Raw genomic sequence first — 22,915 nt, 5'->3', positions numbered from 1 at the left:
CATGTCACCTAAAAGGTAAACCTGTTTCTCCTTCACCTGTTCAGCTCTGATGATCCAGTAAGGACATCTCCTGGTTTCATCTTCATGTTTCCCTCTCACCACATATACAAACCAATATCATGACCAGCAGCTTTACAGCTGTGGCTCCAGCAAACATCAGCTGACACTAGAAATTAATATTAAAGAAATTCTAACAACAGCTGATCAAGCTTAAACGTGCTGCTGTTGTTTAGCTCGACATCCGCCGGTTTCCTCTTTCTGGCGCAAAGTGAGCGATAAACAAACAAGAGAGAAAAGCCGATCAGCTGATCATTGATCAGTTTCATGATCGAAGTAGCAACAGGAGAGGGAGGGGAGAGAATGAAAGGAGAAGAGGCAGCTGTGCAGCAAAGACACAGAATAACTCCAGCTTTGTGTCTTTTCCATTCTAGCTGAAGTCCGGGACAAACTGTGTTCCCTCTCAGCTCAACACCAAACGCATAATAATTTCTCTGAATGCGGGAGGATTCCGTCTTTTTACTGGACGGTTGGCAACTCTACTAACTAACCTTATGAATAAAATAAAGTTCACTATCAGTAACATCATAGCACCGACCCAGCTGTATAGAAACTCCGTCATGCTAGCTAGTACGCATACGAGTTATTGTAACTGACTGTAAAAAGTCAGCACAACAAAAATAAACTCCACCTAAACTTTATATCTGACCCAGATAGACTGCAGGTCATAACTTCTTACCTGAAGTTCAGTTCACCTGACACTCAGGTCTCTCCTCCTCCTGCCTCCCCTTCCCTCATCCACCTGCTGGCCTCTGTGGAAGCTCCGCCATAGCCACTACCAAACAACAGAGTTATTTTTACACATCGGCCAGCATCTGGCCAGCCCACCACTTCCCATTGTCCATGCCGTTCCAAAAAAAAAAAAAAAACCCAGCCAAAAAAAAAAACATTGGCCCATAAAGACGAAAAATCACCATCGGGCAAATGCCCGGTATGCCGAATGTCAGTGTGGATGCCAGTCCAGCTATGGCCGTGCCATCAGTTTACGGCACGCGTGCCCAGGGTTGCCGACCCCTGTTGTATGCTTTGATGCAGCCATGAGAGCATTCTCTTTCTAAATGAAGCCATGTTCCTGCCACGTTGCGGTTGCCACCAATTTTCCTGACATTCAGCAGTAATTAGACCATTTACTGCTGCCTAAGAGCTCAGAATAGAAACTGTGAGCACTATATGGTCCTGTGACTATCTATAGTTTCATACTGTAGACCAGCGGTCTCCAACCTTTTTTGCGCCACGGACCGGTTTATGCCCGACAATATTGCCTTTAAGGTGTCATGGATAAATACAACAAAATAAAACTAGTACTGGTACCCAAAAAAAGAAGATTTATTCATAACACACGTGAAAAGACCCAGGAAAACAGAATTAACGATAAAAACGATAACAAAATAACGCTGAAAACCGATAAAAACCCTGAAAACTATACATTTCACACCTGAGCCTCAACTCTCGCGGCCCGGTACCAAACGACTCACGGACCGGGACCGGTCCGAGGCCCGGGGGTTGGGGACCGCTGCTGTAGACCCTCTGCTTTCCTCACACTGAAAGTTTCTAGAGTTTCTGCTACTGCAGTTCAGTGAAAAATCTCATTTACAGAATATGATTAATGTGTACCTCTCCTCAGCCTGTTTCCTTTGCTTTTGACAAACACAATCCTCAACATAACTAGCAAAAATACGACCTACGACCCTACAGGAAGTTTTTGCCAGGCCTACAGAATTTATTTGCTTTGTTCGTGTATAGAAATACAGAGGTGCATGTTCATTTATCATGTTATTTTTTTTTATGGCAAAAACAGGTGTTGATAAACACCAAACAAATAGTACATAAATGTGTTTATTGTTAGTTTTTGCAAGCTACATATTCTTTGACAAAGTAATCAGTTACTAATCAATAATAATTAGACTTTTTCACATATATAAATGAGAACACAAAGTTGCACTGCACTAAAAATAGTTTAACAAAATGTATTTAGAAACATACATGTAACGTAACAACATACATGTAACACATAGCATTGCCATTTATTTTGACATTACACCAAACATAACATGTAGAATATATAAGAGGACAATTCACAGTCGCACTAGAGCGTAATGGTGTTCATTTTTAGATCGTCTACAACAGCTCATATATATATAATTGCAAGCAGTTAAGTGTTATAAAAACAATTCTCAAAAGTTATATAAATGTTGATATTCCTTGTAGCCTAAGCAGTTTATATAGCACGTTTCATCCAAACTAGTTAAGGAGCAGAGATATATGCATACACTGTGATCATTATAAGAAGATGCATGTGTCATTCACGCAACATTGACACTGACAATATGGGACACAGATGGCCAGCTTGGTTTCCATACTCAGGCAAGCGCTACTGTCATCCTTGTAATGACTGCAGCTGCATGATCTTTTATTCTTCATCAAACACATTAGTTGAACCCAAATAAAAGGAGAGGGAAATACGTGAACTTGTACACATTGTTTGGTTCATGTGTAAAGAGGGAGAAAAGTGAAAATGGCACAATGGCTGTTTTTCATTGAAGCTAAATCAGGTGATTTCAGTGTTGGTGTTAGTGTGTTTGTGTTTACTGTATCATAGAAAGCATTCATCAGAGATCATATTTAAGGAGTTTGGAACAGCTATTATAAAATGAACACTTGGTGACTTATTGACACACTGAGACATTCTCGGTTCCAAGTACCAAGCATCCTCAAGATGCTTTTGGGTTTTGTAAAAAGGAAAAAAAAGAACAAACTGACAAGATGAACAAGAAGGCATCTTCTGTACATTTTCTGTTAAGTTAATCATTTATTATTAAGTGCTTTCACTTGCAGTTTCTTCTTGAAGATCAGTAATTTTAATTTTAGGTAGATTCTGTTTTAAATGGGAAACATTTTAGGACTTAAAAAAAAATAGATGCTTGAGGTGCAGTTTTACCAGGATGGTAAAGGCAGTGTTGAGGATGTGTAAATACCCAGTGCTAGGTGTGCCAACAAAATTCTAAATGAAAATAGCTGTTAAACTTTTGGAATGAATTGAACTTGATTAGGAAAGCTCAGCGTTAGACAGTGTGTCGCACTAAATAGTAACATCAGCATATCTACATTTGTGTCTTAGATGCAAGCCCTCCAGAGCCAGATCGAGTTCCAGGAGCAGTCCATGGTGGAGAAATCCCTTGTCAGCCGGCAGGAAGCCAAGTGTCGTGAGCTTGAGACCAAGCTGGAGTTTGAGAAGACCCAAGTCAAACGCCTAGAGGTAAGAGCTAAACACAGGTTGGGTGCTGCTGGCATTGGTAGACATTTTTGAGAGGCTGGTGGGAGCATGAAAGATCCTAATAACGTCAGAAAGAAACTGTAGAAACAGAAAAAGCTCACCTTATAAACGTATTGCACTTCAAAAACATATCCATCAGTGTTGCTAAATCATATAATCTGTGATAATACTTATATATAAAAATGTAATGAGCAGCATGATGGTGCTTATATAGCATTGTTGCTTCACATCAAGAAGATCATGAGTTTGAATCGACTAATAAACAGCACCGTTCTGTGTGGAGTTTGCATGTTCTCTGCTTGTCTACATGGGTTTGATTTGAGTATGCCAGCTTCCTCCGACAGTCCATGCAGTTAGTGGTTAGCTTAATTGATGATTCTAAATTGACTGTAGGTGTGAATGTTTGTCTGTTTCTCTGTGTTAATCTTGCAACAGATTAGTAACCTGTTAAGGGTATAACCTGCTACTTGCAATGAACTCCCCCACTCATCAACCCCGAATTTGATAAGTGGAAGAATCAGTGTATTTTTGCTATAGCGACCCCATGTGTTTAAGTTCCCTGGTCCATGCTACTAGGCAAGGCATGTCTGAGGACAAGAGCTACTTGACAGCCCTTCACTACCTAAAAGCATCAGCATATGCTGATCCCGCAACGGTCAGCCTGTCAGTCAGCTGCCTGGTTTCCAGCAGTCAGTCATTTGGTCAGCTTTTGTCTCAATCTGCATGTATGCAAATAGCTCAAGAGGGGGCACATACTAATCATACACATTGAACAGTGCCCAATAGAGGATGTTGGACCCTGATACTACCCTCTTGTTTGGTTCACCCACAGATTCTTTGTTTCGCTGTTTGGTCAGAGGCATTCATACCAGGGGCCTGTTCAAGGTCATTTTGCAGGGCTCTAGCAGTCCTCATCCTGTTCCTTCCTGCACAAAGGAGCAGATACCTTTATTGATGATGGTTTAACAACCATCTACAGACCTGTCCAATTCTCCAAGAGTATGCCCGTCTCCTGGAATCTCCTCTTTGCTCTTGAGACTGTGCTGGGACTTTACAGTAATACAAAACTCCAACAATCAGACAAGTCCCTATGAGAAAGCACTTGGCAACAGTGGGAAGGAAAAACACTCTTTTAACAGGAAGAAATCTCCAGCAGAACCAGGTTTAGGGAGAGGCAGTGATCTGCTGTGACCACTTGGGGGTGAGAATAGACAAGGGTGGACAAAAAAAATGATTAATTACAAAGTTGTGTAAACCTTTTGGAAATGGACATGTACCATCCTGGTGGAATTAAATTTCCAGCTAACACTGTGTCGAACTATCAGTAGTGACACTAAACCTAATCATACCATCAGCTGCGTCTAGGGATGCTGGTCAGTCAGAACATCGCCTTGGCTACAAATTTGGCCAGCAGTGTTTTGCTATATACTTTAATACAGATTTTCAACCACACAATTAATGTGTAGGTCCACCTCATTCCATAAAACAACATTGCCCTATAAAAACAGAAACTTCACAGGACCCCTGAAGGCATTCTGTTGTATCAGGAACCGAGATATGAGCAGCAGGTACTTGAATTCAAGAGGTTGGGCCTCCGTGGATAAGATGTTTGGGGTTTTTTTTTTTGGGGGGGGGGGTTTGCACATCAGTGAGATACCTGATTGGTACAGTTTCTCTTAAATGTTACTTTCACCACCATTACTATACACACATTTTTCACATTTTACATGCCATATCTATATATTTATAGTTTCAGTCTCTGTCTCTAACCACCTCCCTTTGTTGCTGACAGAGCCATTTAGCTCGGCTTAAGGAGAACTTGGAGAAGCTGACGGAGGAACGAGATCAGCGCAGCAGCAGTGAGATTCGAGAGAAGGAACAAAACAAACGTCTCCAGAGACAGATCCGTGACATCAAAGAAGAAATGGCTGAGCTGGCCAAAAAAGAAGCAGAGGCCAGCCGCAAGAAGCATGAGCTGGTAAGACAGCAATGAGAATGATATCAGTAAACTAAGCAGTGCAGTCACATGCTACTAACATGTTAGGACACCCTGCACAGCATCCACAAGCAATATATCAGCAACACTGAACTCATCAGCCTTTGGTCCAGACTAGCTGAAAGGTTCATTTTATCTCTTGCTTCATTAACAGGAAATGGACATTGAGAGCTTGGAGGCTGCAAATCAGAGCCTGCAGGCAGACCTTAAGTTGGCTTTCAAAAGGATTGGTGACCTCCAGGCAGCCATTGAGGATGAGATGGAGAGTGATGACAACGAAGACCTTATTAACAGGTATGGGGCCACTTATATGTGTAACTGAAGCTGAGGTTTAAAATCACTCTTTTCTGTAGTGGTCACAAAACGAGTTCTCAAGATTAAATCTGGAGAACATTAGCAATATTTTAATGTGACAATCTAACTGTTTTCACTGGTGCCTGCCTTTTTTTATATCTAACTGAAAGACGGTTTTCATCAAGTTGGTTATAGTTTGACAAGGTATCCAAGAAGAAAAATTTCACGTTTAAAATGATGTCAACAAACCAATCATTGTCTGTCAGCCAGGACAGCTGTCATGTTGAGCTCTCATTGACCATTGAACATCAGCTCCACTGACAGCTCCAATGAAAATTGTTAAACAGTATACAATAGCTGTATCCTTTTTTGACAGAGTGAGATTTGATCTCAAATCACACTGCAGATTTTCATTCATATAAATTTAGCATGAATATGATATGCTTGTCTTTATAGACGATGCATTTCTTTTCTTCTGTGCTGCACCAAAGATTTCTCTAACTGTGACCCAAAAGCTGAAATGCATATCATGCTATTGAACCGAAATATACATGCTATATTATGGAGGTGCAATAATTTGTTTGCAGGGGAAACTCTTACATCCACGTTGTAAAGACATTGTAAAGAAAGTTTAAACCGCTGGGAATTAAAGTCAAAGTTAATGGGCAGAGCGTATAAAACAGTAAGGGACAGGGTTAGATACACTAAAGTGATCTTTGAATAATGAACTATTTCAAAGAATGAAAGAAAAAAGATTTCTATTCATTCTGCAAGGTCAGATTGAAGTAGTCTGCTCTTTGTCCCTTAAAAAGGTTCAGAGAGTTCGCTGAAGAGAAAAAAAAGGGGTCGTCACATTAATTCCTGAAATAATTTGAATATCATTCACGTTTCATTTTTGTCATAATTTTTATTCAATTTTTTTCTATTTGTTTCTTTGTTGTTGTTGTTTTTTTTTTATTTCTCCTGCCCCCCCCCCCCCCCCCCCCCCCCCCCTTCATCATCACCATCATCATCACCACGGCCAGTTTGCAAGACATGGTAACAAAGTATCAGAAACGAAAGAACAGAATGTGAGGAACCTGTTCTCCTTATGCACACACACATACACATATTTATTTATTTTATTTTCACCACTGGAAATGATGCATTCTAGTCTTTGAACATTTAGATGGATTTGGTTTACATCTAGTTAGTTTTTCAGTTTTGAAAAGACTAGAAGAGGTGATATTACAGATTGAAATAATATAGAACATGGATTTTGAATGAATGTATGAATAGACAAATTTTAGGTGTTGGTAGTTTAGAGTAATTGCTCCATTCCAAATGCACTGATTTTCTGCAGTTTTTACAAACAGGAATGAAAGCGTCATGTAAGGAGAGATAAATGCATCATCAACAGTGCTCAGAGATTCCCTTATTAACCATGTTTATTTCACATTTTATTGCATGCCATGAAGATGCATGAATAACACTTACAATACATTATGAACCCTCAGCATGAAAGTTTTCTATTTTTTGCACATTTGATTATCGTTAAGTCTGCAGTGGCTTAGTCTGCCAGCCTCGTTGTGCTCCACATCACCACTTAAAGTGAGCATTCTTAGAATAAAAACAGGAGGCAGAGATTTGTGAGCTGAGTTGAAGAGAAAAACATAGTGTGCAGATTATTGATTGGAATTTTATGCTAGAAGATGGATTTTTAGCCAGGTTGGCCACAACTTATAACAACAAAGTTATATACTTGACCAGCTTGTATGTTAATGTACATCCAGTGTCCCAGACACTGGAACAGTCTTTTGGTAGGATTAGATAGCACAGAATCCTAAAAGCACAGTCAATAATGATGGCTTTCTTGACTTTGTGAAGTGGTATCTGATTACCCATGATCCCAGGTACCTGCTGACTTAAAGAGATGCTGATTTTTATGACTCACATTTCTGCTTCTAGGTGATAGCATCAACACAATACATCATTTATTCTACTGTATATACCCTCTTTAAGCCTGGAAGCTGTTCAACACTGAAATATGTGAAAACCCGACAGACTTTACAAAAAGCTTATTTTAGTTCTGTTTCAGTCAGTTTATAAACTTACTTTTTGGTTAACCACAAGTGTCGGGATCTCTTTGGTCATCCCTCTTGAGGAGATCGTTCTCACAGTTCTTGTGGTCTCTCACACTGTGTTTATGTTCTGGTTTACCTGGAAAGTGTCAGTTCCTCTGTGTTGCGTTTAAATATCACTTGGTGATGCCTAGCCTCTCGCTCCCTGGGCCCTCTTAATATTTTATTGCCCTGCTCTAGGGCTGGATGTGACTGTGACTCAGCAGTGACTGCCCTCCTGACAGGAGAAAGGGATCGTGTGTTTCTCATCAATCTTTAAATTGCACTTGCTTAATAATGCAGAACCCTCAAATGTCTTACAAAAAGCTGTCTTGCTCAACACTCGAACAGTTAACCTCTGGTTCTCAGCTATTCCACTACCTTGTCAGATTACTAATCAAAGCAGGGAAGTGTAGACTTCTGGCTTTCATGCCTGACTTATCATTTTATATAATATCAGATACAGTTTATTCTTCATATGGTTCACATACTTCGTTTAAATAGTCATTTGCAAAGACCTGCACATCTTGTCCTACACCATGAGTTGTTAAATTAGGTACCAACAGTCACTAAGATATATATTTGATTTGATTTATGATATATATATATATATATATATATATATATATATATATATATATATATATATATATATATATATATATATATATATTGTTATTATTATATATTTATATTATATATTTGATTTAATTTAGAATTGCACACTACTGCTCCCAAACTACACACACTGCCCCAGTGGTGTGCAGTGGTTTTTACAGAAGTACTTCTCCCACCCCCTCAATAAATAAATACATGAGAATAAAACAAAATAAAAATGAAGTGAGGAAGAACTAAAGGAGAAAATGTAGTCTTTAACCAGACAAACACACCGCTCTGACAACCCCTTACTTTACCCTTCCTCAACACTACATCTCTGGCTTAGAATTTTCTTACTACTAAAGTGTTTACTATTAGTTGCATCAAATTCTTTCAATTCATGTTTGCAACAGCTGTCCTGCGAGGGCCGCGACAGCTTTGCATCAGGTCAGAAACACAAGGCAATACATTGGTTTGAAAAGCATTTTAAATTATTAAAACTTTTTTTTTTTTAAATCAGAGCTAAATTTAAATGTTTGAAACGCTGTGTGATGTGGTTAACTGCGAATATATCTAGAGTGGGATTAAAAATTAATGAAAAATGAAGGTGGTGTATTAGTAAAATCAGTAGTTAAACTCTGTATATGTAGTCAATCAAGGGATTTTGTACACAGGCCCAGGTAGATTTGGATAGCCTTTTTTTCCTCCATGTAGAGCAGATGACTAACGTTTAGCTAGTCTTGTTAATCTAGCTGAGTGGGTTCAGGCCAATGCAGAACAGCACCAGGGACAGAGAATTTCCTTGGTCAATCCCGCACTGCAATTGGCTTGAAGCGGGCCTGTAAGCTTGTTCTGAATTCCTGATTAAGGCACTCGGGATCCTGTTGATCTTGTATAGTTGTACACATTCCAGAATCCATGTATTAGGCATTGAGTCATTGTTGTAGTCAATCCAGACATCGCCCTGGTTGATTAGTCTGGTGTTATAGTCTTGAGCGAGTGCTCTGTCTACCAGTATCTCGTTTTTGGTTCTGCCCCTCCTTTCTGGACCCTGCTCGTTCATGCCATGTGCCTACACACACACACACACACACACACGTATATAAAGATAAATCCAGGGTGTAGCTCCGCCTCTCGCCCTATGACTCTATCCAACATAGATTTCACTTGCCCAGCCTTTTCACATAAGGCAGGCAAAAATAATAGATTCTGTAAGACTCAGGGACACACAGAGAATCTATACACGCTAATGATGAATATAACAGAGATGTACAACCAGTGGCGAAAGAATGTCAAGGACAATTTATGTCTCCACAGCACGAGATGTGGAGAGATGAAAGATAAAAACAAAGAAAACAAATGGTCTTTTGTGGCAAGTCCACAGAGGAAAAGATGAGGACATACAGTGGGTAGAAGCAAATCCCACAGATTATTTAATAGCCGAGACGTGTGCTGCAAAGCTTTTTATAGCTTAATAGTCTGTCGCTCTGTCCTTCCACCAATCCCTTCTGCATCATCTTTGCTGGGGCTGGGACTCAATGCAATGCAGCTCCAGTATTACTATTTAAGGTATTGTATTCCATAAGAGCTGGATCTCATAGGGCAAAGCATACTGTTAAAAATCCCTTTTGAAATCTTCAGTTTTAGTTTCTGATTGCAAATGATTTTAATTTTCAGTGGTTCTAGGCCTTTCTGTGCTCCACATGATGGTAAGTTTTCTGAAACAGATGCAGAGATGTTGAGCCACACTCTGATGTCTCTATAGGACAATTAGGCTGTAGCAACTTTATTTCATAGCACCACACAACCTTTGATGGCACTTTATCAGTGTTGCAGGGCCACCCTCACCAAGTCTAGTTTGGTCAGAGACATTTATACTAGACATCATTTTGTAGGTCTCTGGCAGCGCACATCCATGCCAAACACTTTTAGGCAGGATACTAACTCCAAATTGCTCTCAGATGCATCCACTGAAATATGAACGTGTGAATGTTAGATAGAAAGCATAGTGCTTGTGTACATAGGTGTGAATAGATGGATGTGAGTGAGGCATACTGTATAAAACGCTTTGAGTGCCCAGAGTAGAAATATGTTTATATAACCGGTCCATTTACCATTTATACCGGTCCTGCTGATGGGTTAAAGACCTGCCTGTCTTCTGCAATTTCCTCCATGCTCTTTAAACTGTGTTGGGAGACACAGTAAAATAATAATAATTTTGTCCATATCTCTCTAGTATGCGCAAAACTTGAAAACCCACAAAACAACTGTGTGATGGAGATGTTTACTTCTTATACAATTTAAAAAGAACAAAAAAACCCACAAAATGCTAAATTGCTAAAATAACCGGATCTCCAGTTCCTTTGAATGATGATGATAATAATAATAATAATAATAATAATGTATACTTTATTTATCCCCATGGGGAAATTACTCTCTGCATTTGACCCATTCACTCAGTGAAGCAATGGGCAGCCACTAATCAGGCCCCCAGGGAGCAGTGTGTAGGGATGGTACCTTGCTCAAGGGTACCTCAGGGTAAGCCATTCAGTGGACTCGAGCCCCTTCCGATCATGGGGCGACCACGCTATCTACTGAGCTATCCCTCCCTCCCTGTTGAACTGTATATATCAAAGCTGTTGTGCCTTGCATTATAGCTCTTTCATGTTGTTTCTTTGTCACTGAAGTAGAGAAGTTTAATGTTTGCCAGCATTGGTAGCGCTCATTTAACCCCTTAACGCCTGGTGGATCCTATTTCAGACACAGTTTTTGTGATTTGTGCATCATCAGTGTGATCCCCCCCCCCGCCTCCCCAAAAATACCAAATGTAACAAATACAGTAGAAATTAAAATTCATATACACAATTTCTATTCCTTTTTGTACAACTGCCAGAAGGTTCAATAAACACTGAAAAACGTGTGAAATTTCTGGCACTGATTTCATGGTTTGATAACCATAAGTGAAGTCTTAAGGTGTTGACATCTCTGCAACCTTGACTTGACATGCATGTGTTTTTTTCCCCCTAGAATAAATGCTACAGCCACCCTTCGCTGCCACACTAACACCACACACGAACATTACTACCTGTGCTAACTGCCATTTCACATTCATATTCCATCACCCTATTCTCCCACTGAATGGCAATATTTGACTTTTCTCTTTATCCTATTCTTTGCTCTCTTCTCTCCTTTGCTTTCGCTGACCTGTTTTCCTGTATCTGGCCTGCACCAGTCAAGGGGATTCAAACACAGATTCTGAGGTGGAGGATCATGTGGAAGGGGTGAAGTCATGGCTGTCCAAGAACAAAGGTTCCACCAAAAATCTCTCTGATGACGGCAGTCTCAAAAGCTTCAGGTCAGTACAAAGGTAGTGTAACACACCATACTTTGTTAGGATCTTGGGCTTATGTTCTCTAGGAATCGACTAAGGAACGAATGACACACAGCTAAAAGAACAGTCAACATTTATTCAAAAACTAAACCAAAAACAGTCATTCAACAGTTCCAATAGTCCATATTTGTCAGTCTGTGTATTCAGTTTTAGAGTTCAGAGTTCTTTTCAGTTCAGGTGTGTGAGTGTGTGTATAGTGTTAATGTTAGTAGTACTACCCGGGTAGTGTATTGTTCTGAGATCTCATAAGCTTATTTGTCAAGAAGTAACGCAGTTGTCACTTCTAAGTAGGCTGGAAACCTTTCCTGCGTCGCAGCTGGGGATCCGGAATCCTGGCTCGCAACTTTAGACTCCAACAAAAAAACCAACCTGCACAGGGCAGGAACATATTTTACATGAATATCATGTAACAACTTAATCAACACTAGTGACCAAATGCCTCTCACTCTTTGTATATAACGACTTAATGCAATCAATAATAAAAATAAATCAAAGAACCTTAAAACAATTTCCACATCATACAAATTTAACTCAAATCTCATATTTTGTGAACAGCAGTCACATCAATCCAACGAATTGAGAGAAAGCACATTACTGATGCACGAGGAAAGTGCAAAACGTGGTCGCAGTACTATTTAGCCAAAGACTGCTCATATTTATCATCTCATTACAATAAATAAAACTTACCTACTAGCTTCCAAAGAAATATTTCCGATTGGTTTAAAACATTCACAAGTGAAGAAATAAAAACATAATACAGCACTTAAAAGGAACACATGAAATTTACATTATACTAAGCTAATGATTAGCTAACGATTAGCTTGCTATGCTAGCGCAGTCACCGGAAATGAACAAAAACAGAGGTACATCGGCATCAACAAAAAGTGTCCGTGTTTCCCAGCAAGCGGAAGCGTAAAATCCAATTTGTGTCTTCACACATAACCTTTTTCTTGAACAAGGATTAAAGAAAAACTTGGTGAGTAGCTCGGACCAGCATACGTAGCCTTAGCACTATTCTCTATATCAACTCAAGTTCACAAGCACTAAACAATCTCACAGTGCCACCTACTGGCATTCTTTGGGAACAGCAGTTCATTTTCATGAGGCAAATTTTAGGTGGGTTACAGTAGCAACTCTCACCGTCTCTTCAGCAGCAGTTGGGAAACAGTCTGCCAAGACATTTGTTTTTCCTGAACTTAGCATATTTAAGCATATCTGCTTAAAAAGGTTAACATGTTGTGGCCTGAGGAAATAAAGCCATCAACACAGAATTTAACTGAAAAGAAGGGACTGCTATTAAATGTATTTTGCAAACTGTTCTGTCTTCATTGTCATCCACTTGGTGAAGCAGGGCTTTTTTTCCCATTAGTAAAAGGAGGGGACCTTGGTGGTGGATTTATCGATATGCCCATAGGCCAGCTGGCACAGTCTACCTGAGCCGCTTGCTGAGATTAATGTCTGCGAGCTGACGGTTTTGACTGGGCCAGATTTATCTCCTTACCACATTTGACTTTCCTCCCTCAGCTGAGCTGAGCTGAGTCATTCCCAACTTTAAATACTTGGTGTTTTTAAATTTCTCTCAGCAGCTTCACCCTATGGACACACACTTTCAAGTTCAGTGACTAACTGCCAGTACACAGGTACAGATACTTTAGAGTTCCTGTTGGGTTTTTTAACTCATTATAAAACAGCTCAAAAGAAAGGAAAAGGGGGAGAAAGGACTATGTTTTAAGGGAGAATTTACGCTGTGGTGAAGTTCATTTTTCTGTGAGTTTCAGCCACATTATGTGAGTGAAATGCATACAAGTGCACTTTTATGTGCTCGTGAAAAAAATTATTAAAAGTCACACATTTTTATAGGACTGTATAGATGGGTAGACAAATTAGCCCTGAACCAAACCTGAGTGGTATTGTGTTACATCGCTTTCCTTGCTTTCATCTCATTTTGCTAAATTTCAGCACTTGCATTTCTTCTCTCATTTCAGTTTTTATGATTTTTGTCACATTTCATTCATTCATTTCATTCTCTTCTTTCACTCACCTTTGCTTTTGCCTAATATCTCGTCTTTGTCATTTTCTCTCCCACTGTCTTTATTTCTTTTGTCTCTTCCTGTTTTTCTTTGTAGAAGTGCTGTAAATGTAGAAGCAAAGGAAGGAAAGGAATTGAAAGAGGGTAAGGAATGGAAAGAGGTGAATAAAGAAGGTAGAGAGGTAGAAACAAGCAGGCCAGTTTCAGTGATGAGCTCCCTAAGCTACAGAAAACGATCCAACCTCAGTAGCAAAGGAGATGCCCTCTTCAGTCAGAATGCTGAGTCAGAGGATACGCTATCCTTTCGTAAACCGAAACCCAAAGCTTCTGATTTTCAGAATGATGCATACTTAGTCAGCTCAAGGAGAAAGTCTCAGGTATTGGATGGCATGAATGACAGACAGTCAGTCATCTCCCAAGCCTATTCAGAAGCCAACAGCCAGGCTAGAAAAGGCTTGGACAGCCGCTGGAGCAACTTTAACGAAGAATCAACCATTTCATTTACTGCACCAAGTCGGGCCTCCACATTTCTTGGGTTAAACCCAGAGAATGATGCCAAGTCTAACGTCAGCTTAGGTCTGTCAAGCCCACTTGGACGCCATCAAAGCACCTCAAGATTAGACAAGGGTAGAGGGAGCCGTTCACAGTATAGCAGTGGTCCCAGTAGCCCTTGCTATAGCAGACGTTTTGGAGGTTGTAGTCCCGGAAGTGTTAGTCGGCCAGACTCAGTGGCTTACAGCTGCCGTCTTAGTGAGTTTGATGTTGATATTGATGATAGTAGAAGTGTGGCCTTCACTGAGAGGTCAGCATACAGTCCACACTCTTCAACTGGACGCAGCATCTCCATGCCACCACCACAAGTCAGATCAAATTTTGAAAATGACGCAGTTGATAACTTGGATGTCAAAACAGTCAGCCATCGCAACTACCTTGACCCTGACCTGGAGAAAGCCATCAATGAAGTCCTGAGTTTTAAACCTATCAAATTCAAGCGCAGGACTTTGGAAGACTCTGACTGTGAAGAAGAAAAGTTCAACAATAATGAAGCTGACAGAAAAGATACTCACCCTGTCAACAGCCTCAGACGCTCTGCATCTGCCGCGGACTGCATGAGACCAGCCAGTAGCCGCAGTAGCCGCCATGGCCACAGTAGTAAAGGAAAGAGCAAGAAAAAGAAGAGAAGCCACAGCTCTGACTCTGACAGCTCCGAAGATGGCCATCGTCACAGAAGCAGCTCCAAGAGGAGATCCAAAAAATCTCAGAAAAAATCCAAAAGGAAGGATGAGTCTTTGTCTTCTTCCTCATCTTCCTCATCTTCAGAATCAGAATCCAGCTCTGATGCCTCCACTATTTCCTACCGAAGTTCCAGCAGTGTGAAAAGGGCACCAGCTCGAAAGGCTTCAAGTCCAGAAGTGGATGAAGAAGCTGGGTCTCAGAGCAAGACTCAGCCCCTTAATAAAAAGGATGAGAAGAAGAGAAAGAAGAAGGTCGACAGCCTGATGATGAAGTATTTATACCGGCCGGAGAGTGACTGATGCAAGCAGTACGTAGACTTACCTTGGAAAGAGTTGTTTGAAGCATGATGTCACCTAACCAAACAAAGGCCTTTCACTTCTATTAACCAGCACATTAACTATTTCTCATACAGTCTGACTTGAATAGTTTTAAATTCTAATAAGGGGATTGCCTTTTTCACGTGTGACATTAGTGATGCTAACAGTTTGTGCTGTACACTTTAGTGACAGTAGTCTGTGTGGTGGTCTCTTCACATTGATTGCTTTTATCCAGGAGTCCTTTAGACCAGAACCGCCTCCTGGTTTGGTGAAATGTTATCATAAAAGGAGACACAGTCGATAAGAAGGTATTATTTGTGGATATCTAGCTCAGCTACTCAATACTCCTGAGATATTCCTTTGATTTACAAAGGAATAAAAATTACATTACAAGTCAATTAGCAAATTTATGTGTGATGCACATTTCACTGTAATTAACTCCAGCAGTTTACAATATTTAAATATCAATATGAAAAATTTCTATGTTTATTTTTAGTAGGTTTCTTGTTTTTCTTGCTTTTTCGGCTAATTGAGGTGTAAACAATTCTCAAAATGGGTAGAAAATGGCCTATATTCAGTATAGCTGTGTGACAGTGTGAAGCCACTATGCTGGGTAAACAATATCATGACCCTAGAATAAATCATTGTCTCCTGCTTTTCCACATTTTTCTCCCTCTAAATTTTCATATTCAGTTCAGTGTTATTCATAATGGGCCGTTGCCTCAAGGCGCCTGAAACAGTATCAGACAGCATATGCTCCGAGACCAAAATATCTCTCACAGGCCATTGACAAATATTATTGTAACATTTTGAGATTGTAATCTCACCTGTCACTTTGAAATCCTTGTCTTTAATAACAACATTAATATGATGTGTTTTGGATGGTAGCATGTTCCCACATTGCTTGAGATTGCAAGTTTTTGTGCCCACTAGATGCTAGAGCAATGGCTGACATGAATAAAATACTGCAGCTCTCTGATTAGAAGAATATAACATATACACACATGCATGTAGTCAGAATAATGAAGGCTAATGAAGAAAATCTAGTCACCATATGGACATAATACATCCAAAAATCAGTGAAATATATAAGACCTGAACTGTGAACTGTGGCAAAGTGTCTTTTACAGTATATTAGCCTTTTTTGATCCGACCAGAACTTTTCACAGCATATCACAGAGTGTTTTGTGTACATGTTGTTTGTACAGCTGCCAGAAAAAGTTTGTAAATTCTGATATTTTCTGTACAAATGTTATTGGATTTTGACTCAAGTACTAAAAGCAGATAAAGAACTAATTTAAAACAATGAAATCATGCCAAACCTTTTTATCTATTTATTGAGAAAATGTATCTGGTATTACAAAATTCTGAAAGGAAAAAGTGTGAACTTTTGGTGACTTTAGAAGAAGGCATGTTTATGGTTAGCAGGCTGCAAAAGGCACTGAAACTGCTAGGAGTTTAAACTACACCAATCCACAGTCAGGTGGATAAGTCAGCCGTGTTTTGTTGTGTGTGGAGGAAAGGGGGTAAAATTGTTTCAACCAAGTCAGTTCATTTGGTTCCACTTGTTTTATTTGATTTATCTAATTTTATCACTTGTGTAAAAACGTGATGCCTGTTTTCATATTTCTACAAAAATACAGAAAATGTCATCAGATTCACAAGCTTTTTTTGCCCCAAATGAGCAAATGAAATAATAACTGAGAAACATTCGAGGACATTTCTCAGATTTCAGCCTCCATACTGTTCTCTATTCGCTTTCTAAATAATAATTTTAAAAATCTGTTTGTTCTTCCTTGCTCCAGCCCGCCTAGCCAAAGACGCTACCTTTTCGATAGATCTGATGAAGAGGAAGAAGAAGAAGAAAAAGAAGAAGGCGGGGCGTCCCTACACTATCCTCGATACAGATACAACACCAGTGTGAAAGGTCGAGATGGCGAGGACAAGCCTTACGAGACTGCATCATAGCCTTATGAGACTGTGACAGCTGTGACATTTTGTCTTGCATGCAGAGATCAGCACATTTGTGGTCATATGGACACAACCACACACAAACACTCCTACCCCTGCAGGAGAACACAAACACTTAGAATCAATGCTTCCTGTGGCAGACCCTCACAGGACATAATTGAACAGATACTATGGTCTGTTTTTGACCGTGCACTTATCAGTCTGACCTCACTGCACAAACAGCAGCTCCATTATTTACGGCTCGACTGTGCTCATTGCATGCAAGCAGCAGTTGCTTTGCTTGAACAGCCATCTGGTATAAAACTCATCATGGCTGCAACTGAGCCAAAGAACTTGAGCTTGCAATAATAATGGATCCTTTTTCTCTTTGTCTCTCTTCTGGATTTACATGTAATATACCACAGTAATATATATTGCCATACTACAGTGTATTGCCAAAAAAGCCTTTGTTCCAAGTATGTGAGCACACTGCTTTTCTTATTACCAGTCTTTTTCCTTCCTTCCTTCCTTCCTTCCCGTTTGGGAGAAGTGCCATTTGATTTAAGTGGGCTCCTCTACAGCTGGCTTCTCTGCAGCTGGGGTGCTTCATGAACTGCTGCATGGTACACTTAAGACGCTTTCATTATCATCTGCTCGCTTTTTGTTTGCCTGAATTCTCTTTTCTCTGCCTTTTACTGGCAAATTAGTTCTTCCTTCCAGGAGAGCTATATCACTATGAAACGACAGATGTGTTTTTCAGAGGATTACTGTCGAGCACATTCATTTACTTTCATCTTACTTCTGTGAAATGGTTTGAGCCATTTTGATTTGATTTGACAAAGCATTTCCCAGGCTTTGTTAGTGAGGAAGACTCTATGGCTTTCTCCTGTGTGTCATGCTTACATGCGCTCTTGTTTCCGTTAGTTTTGAGGTTGATGTGTTTTCCTTTTTTTAAACGGAATAGACTTTGGACAACAGTCATTTGTTGGGTTCTTATAAAAACTGATCCTCAGCCAGCATATAAAAAAAGAAAAAGTCTAGTGTTATGCTTTTTCTTATCACCAAATTACATGGAAAGATCAAAACTGACAATGGTTTTGGAACAAAATATGAAGTGCAAAAGTTCGCACGTGCAGTAGTGACCTGAGGGTGGTATTGAGGCTCCTCCCAACAGGTCCTTGACACTAAGCTAAGAGTGAAACCACTTAATATGTAGCTGCAGTTATAATCCACAACAGTCTAAGGCAGTTAAGATTTCAATGGCTTGTTCAATTAAATGATATAAAACTGTATTTATACAGCGCCAATTCACAACAGCAGTCTCCTCAAAGCGCTTCATATTGTAAGGTGAAGATCTTCTAATAATACAGAGAAACCCCAACAATCAGATGACCCCTATGAGCGAACACTTTGGCGACAGTGGGAAGGAAAAACTCCCTTTTAACAGGAAGAAACCTCTGGCAGAACCAGGCTCAGAGAGGGGCGGGGCCACATTTTGTCTGGTCAGCAGGGAGGACCTTTATGTTACCCACAGTCACAGCTGCTACTTCATTTTTGTACAGTGAGAGGAAGCGGTGACACATTATAACAATCATTATAGACAGTCTGTTTGATGCCATCAAAGCTCTTAAACTTCCTACTGAAAGCAGAAATCTAAAAAAGAAGCTTTAAAATATATAGTTTTCCTTTTAGAGCTAATTTTATTCTGAAAGGTCAGCTGTGTGACATTTGCTTCTATCCAAACGCTAGTTGATATCTTAATTTTTTTCTGATGTAGGTGGGGTTCTCCTGTGTAACATGAAGCTGATCATAAACATGCAAGAAGCTTTGTTTCACAAACTGCAGTAAAACTCTGGGATATGCATTCTGAATGCACAGTACTAATACTTCTAAAATGGACTATTGGCTTAGTAGACATCTCTTCATTGGAATGAGAGATCCATTTCAGTAAAGCTAGTGCTAAGTTAAAGTATCTAAATGGATTTTACCTCTGTCAAATTAGGAATGTTGTCTCATTCAGACAAATAGCGAACTACCCGCGTAAACATAAACACACTTGGTGATTTCACACATGGACCAGATGTTTCAGTCCACAGAAGTAAATGAATCTTAATTTGGATGTCTTTCAGTGAGTTTTAATAATGAGAGTGTAAAACATCACCAAGGTTCATTTAACTGTAATGTCTTTAACTGGATACATTATAGCCTGTATGAGCAATACTGTGAAATCATGTTCAGTGTCATTCAAGCCTGTTCTGTTTTCAGTTTGGTGTTTCCTGAACAGCAAAAGAAAAAAAAAGAACAACCTGCATTTTATTTTTTTGACTGAAGTGCTACATCACACCCTTTGGTCTTGTCTGGTATTTGCTGAGTGGCATTAGACATGTTTGGAAGCAGTTTAAACTTCAGAAAAGCTTCACATTACAGGGGCTGAAAGAATCAGTGGGTGTTCTTCGTGGGAGGATTTAGGTGTGACTCTTGCTTTTTAAGAAATGTTTTTTTTTCTTCTCTATGCAGTCTGCACGAGTGTGGAAATGTGTTTTCTGACCTGATTGACCTGATAACATGTTTTGTTTGAAGACACACACACACACACACACACACACACACACACACACACACACACACACACACACACACACACACACACAATAAAAGAAAGTAAAAAGGTTGACCCAGCACTGACTGCACACACACAAACACAGTATTTATATATAAATATGTTTATGATTCATGCTAGCTTTGAGAATAGTTCCTATTTTCATTACTATACAAATTGACCACTTGTTACAAATTTTGCATTACTTTTTAATATATTGTAAATAAATGATGGGGATTGTTTGGAATGGCTTCTAGAATGGTTGACTTGAAGTGTTTTGCTGCTGTGGGAGTGTCTGATGCACCTACTTTTGTATCTTCGTGTGTTGTGAGATAGCAGTATGGATGCTATGGGTGGCTGCTTTTAATATTTATTTCACTGTGTGTAATTTAAGGGAACATCAGCCCGTTTCTTCTGCTGCTTCTTTTGGCTACTCCCTTTAGGGTTCGCCACAGTGGAGCATCTGCTACCATCTAACTGTATCCCTAGCATCCTTCTGGCCAGTCCCAATGAACATCTTAACATCTCAACTTCTAGTTTGACCTGTATTTTGGTAGTTCCACTGTCTCCATATGTCTATACATCATAGCAAGTCTCACTACCATCATGTAAACCTTCCTTGTCACTCTCACTGCTATCCTTCTGTCACAAATCAACACAGAAACTCGTCGCACTCACTTCACCGTGCCTGCACTCTCTTCTTGACCTCTCTTGTGCACTCTGTTGCTTTGGATGACTGACCCCAGGTATTTTAACTCCTCTATTTTATACTATCTCTCTCATTCACACACGTATTATGTCTTGCTTCTGTGGATCAGTCTCTGACTGGCCATTCAGATGGGTGACAAATAAAAGAAAACATTTGAAACTTTAACTACTAAAGGCATCTGTTGACTCTGTTATGTTGTGGGAGGCATACCGCTGGCAATATTTGGGTCTACTTGTCTTTGTAGAGGTAAAGCACTTCCTAGTTTATCCTTTACCATGTGAAACATTTCTCTTCTGCAGCTTTTACTTGACAGACAAGCACAACACAAAGTGAAACACAAAACTAAACTATAAGGGCAATAAAATAAAATACAATAGGAAAACCAGATAAAATCAATGGATCTCCACCAGGGGTCACTTAAAAATACTGACATGCATGAAAATGTTGTACACATATGCTGTGGTTTTCCTAACAATGAGATCTCAACCCAGCTGAACACAATTTGTCATGTTCAGCAGCATTATAGAAGGGTTTAATATTTTCTCATTTGAATGTTGCTGTAGTTTTAATGCAAAAGTAAATTGAGGATGCAGTGAAACAAAGTCAATTTGCAGAAGTTGAGGAACCTCTACTCTGTAACATCATTGAGCCAGAGACTGATGCAGGACCAATAAACATCCTGCAGTCTGTTACAATTCTTTGCATGCCATTTTTTGTGTTCTGGTGCCTCAATCAAATTTAGAGTATACGTCTATACAAGTCTTAAAACAGGTTTCTGTTAGTTTTAAAGTGATGTTGCTGCTGGACTTTAACATCTTTCCGTCATGAACTGACACCAGCTTGAAGTCTTTCGTCTGCTGCGTTCGGTTTGGCAGAGCATGTCCTTTGTCTTTGTTTCTTTGTGCTTCTCCAGAAAAGTTTAGACAGCAAAATTAGGAACAACTGTCTGCTTTGAAATGATTGTAGTAATTCTTGTTATTGTTGTGTTTTGTTTGTTTGTTTGAAAAGTGGTTTCTTTCTTTCTTTATAGAAATTCAAGATTCAAGGAATATTGCAGTATGTCCAAAATGGGAATACTTGGATATCTAAAATATGTTCTTGTTACCCACTGTTCCTTAAACAAATGTATTTTGCACTGCAGTCAGCAGATTTTATATAAATAACTCTCTCACTGAGCTAACACAGCCAATCCCTCAGCATGTTTGTACTCTCTGCTCATATTGCCTTCATATTAAATCATTTTTCTTTTTAAAGAACTTATTTTAACATTGCAGTCAACAACAAACAAATCCTCCCTAACAAAAAAAAGTAACTTCAAGGCCAAATTGCATTTTAGTTCTTCACGCCAATAGACGGAATTTGAAGGTAGTGACACATCTAAAAAAAAAAAGAGGTTTGGAAGAACAAAAGGCGTTCAGTTTGAAATGGTAAATGGTACTAAAAAGAAACCACTGGAGGAAGTTTCTGCAACTAATTCGATGGTCATAGAGTGAAAAGGTATTTGATCCCCAAGCAAAATATAATTTAGTACTTTGTGGAGAAATCCTTGTTGGCAAGTGCAACACTAAGACATTTCTTGTTGTTGTCACCAGGTTTACACACATTTGCACAGGAGAGATTTTGGCCCACTGCTATTTGCCTAAACTCTAAATTCTTTAGCTTTTTCTGGTTGCTAATTGGCAGCTTGAAGCTTCAGCTGGCTTAAATAGGACTGATGTCTGGGAACTGATGAGGCCTCTTGATTTCTCTTCTTTAGCCACTCCTTGTTACCTCGGCATTATGTTTTGGATCATGCCTCAAGACCCACCAATGACCCATCTTAAGTCTTCTGGCAGAGGAAAGGAGGTTCTCATCTAATATTCGACCATATTTGGCCCCATCTCTTGGCCCTTCAGTGTGGTCATCCTGTACCCTTAGCAGAAAAACAGCCCCACAGAATAATCCCTGCTTGTCTGTGCGGATGGTTTTCTTTAGGTCATCCTCCAAATACAGCCGGTCAAGTTGTCAGAGCGCTCGGTTTTGGATTCATCTGACCACTTTTTTTTCTGAATCTTTTAGATCTCCACTGCCAAACATAAGATGGGCCTGTACATGCGCCTTCTTGAGCAGTGGGGACCTTGCTGTTGGTGACAAGAATTAATGCAAAAAATTCATAAGCAACTAAGAAAACTGAGACATTAATTAGAAATGAGCTATATTCTCCTCTAACATTTCATATTTATTGCATGTTTGGGAGAATGTGTAAAGGTTGGCCTCATGCAGTTTCCCTTCACAGGTCAAATGTGATTCGCCCTTCGTCAGTGGCTCCCCACATGCAGCGTAGTGCCACTGACAAGCAAAAGCCAGCAGGAAGCAACTGGAGGTGAG

At 39.7% G+C, this 22,915-nt stretch overlaps 1 protein-coding gene across 9 annotated transcripts in view; it reads left to right on the top strand.

Annotated features, from left to right (window-relative positions):
- Positions 1-20,895, top strand: part of myo18ab (myosin XVIIIA b) — a 126,225-nt gene extending 105,330 nt beyond the window's left edge. For 7 of the 9 annotated variants that reach the window (XM_085244820.1, XM_085244818.1, XM_085244825.1 and 4 more), the window contains 7 exons: positions 3,176-3,313; positions 5,124-5,309; positions 5,482-5,621; positions 6,647-6,691; positions 11,550-11,672; positions 13,835-15,280; positions 17,096-17,140. In XM_085244820.1, coding sequence (XP_085100946.1) covers positions 3,176-3,313; positions 5,124-5,309; positions 5,482-5,621; positions 6,647-6,691; positions 11,550-11,672; positions 13,835-15,272 — 2,070 coding nt within the window. In that variant the 3' untranslated portion in view covers positions 15,273-15,280; positions 17,096-17,140. Of the gene's footprint in view, positions 1-3,175; positions 3,314-5,123; positions 5,310-5,481; positions 5,622-6,646; positions 6,692-11,549; positions 11,673-13,834; positions 15,281-17,095 lie in introns of all 9 variants that reach the window. The other 2 variants (XM_085244821.1, XM_085244822.1) reach the window with 2 other exon arrangements.
- Positions 20,896-22,915: the final 2,020 nt, after the last annotated feature.

The sequence above is a fragment of the Mchenga conophoros genome, linkage group LG14 (assembly GCF_057382185.1).
Source record: "Mchenga conophoros isolate Kocher_MC1m ecotype Shallow Benthic linkage group LG14, M_conophoros_male_GT1.1, whole genome shotgun sequence".
Taxonomy (NCBI): domain Eukaryota; kingdom Metazoa; phylum Chordata; class Actinopteri; order Cichliformes; family Cichlidae; genus Mchenga; species Mchenga conophoros.
The sequence above is the reverse complement of the archived record's forward strand: the minus strand, read 5'-3'. Positions and strand labels throughout refer to the sequence as shown.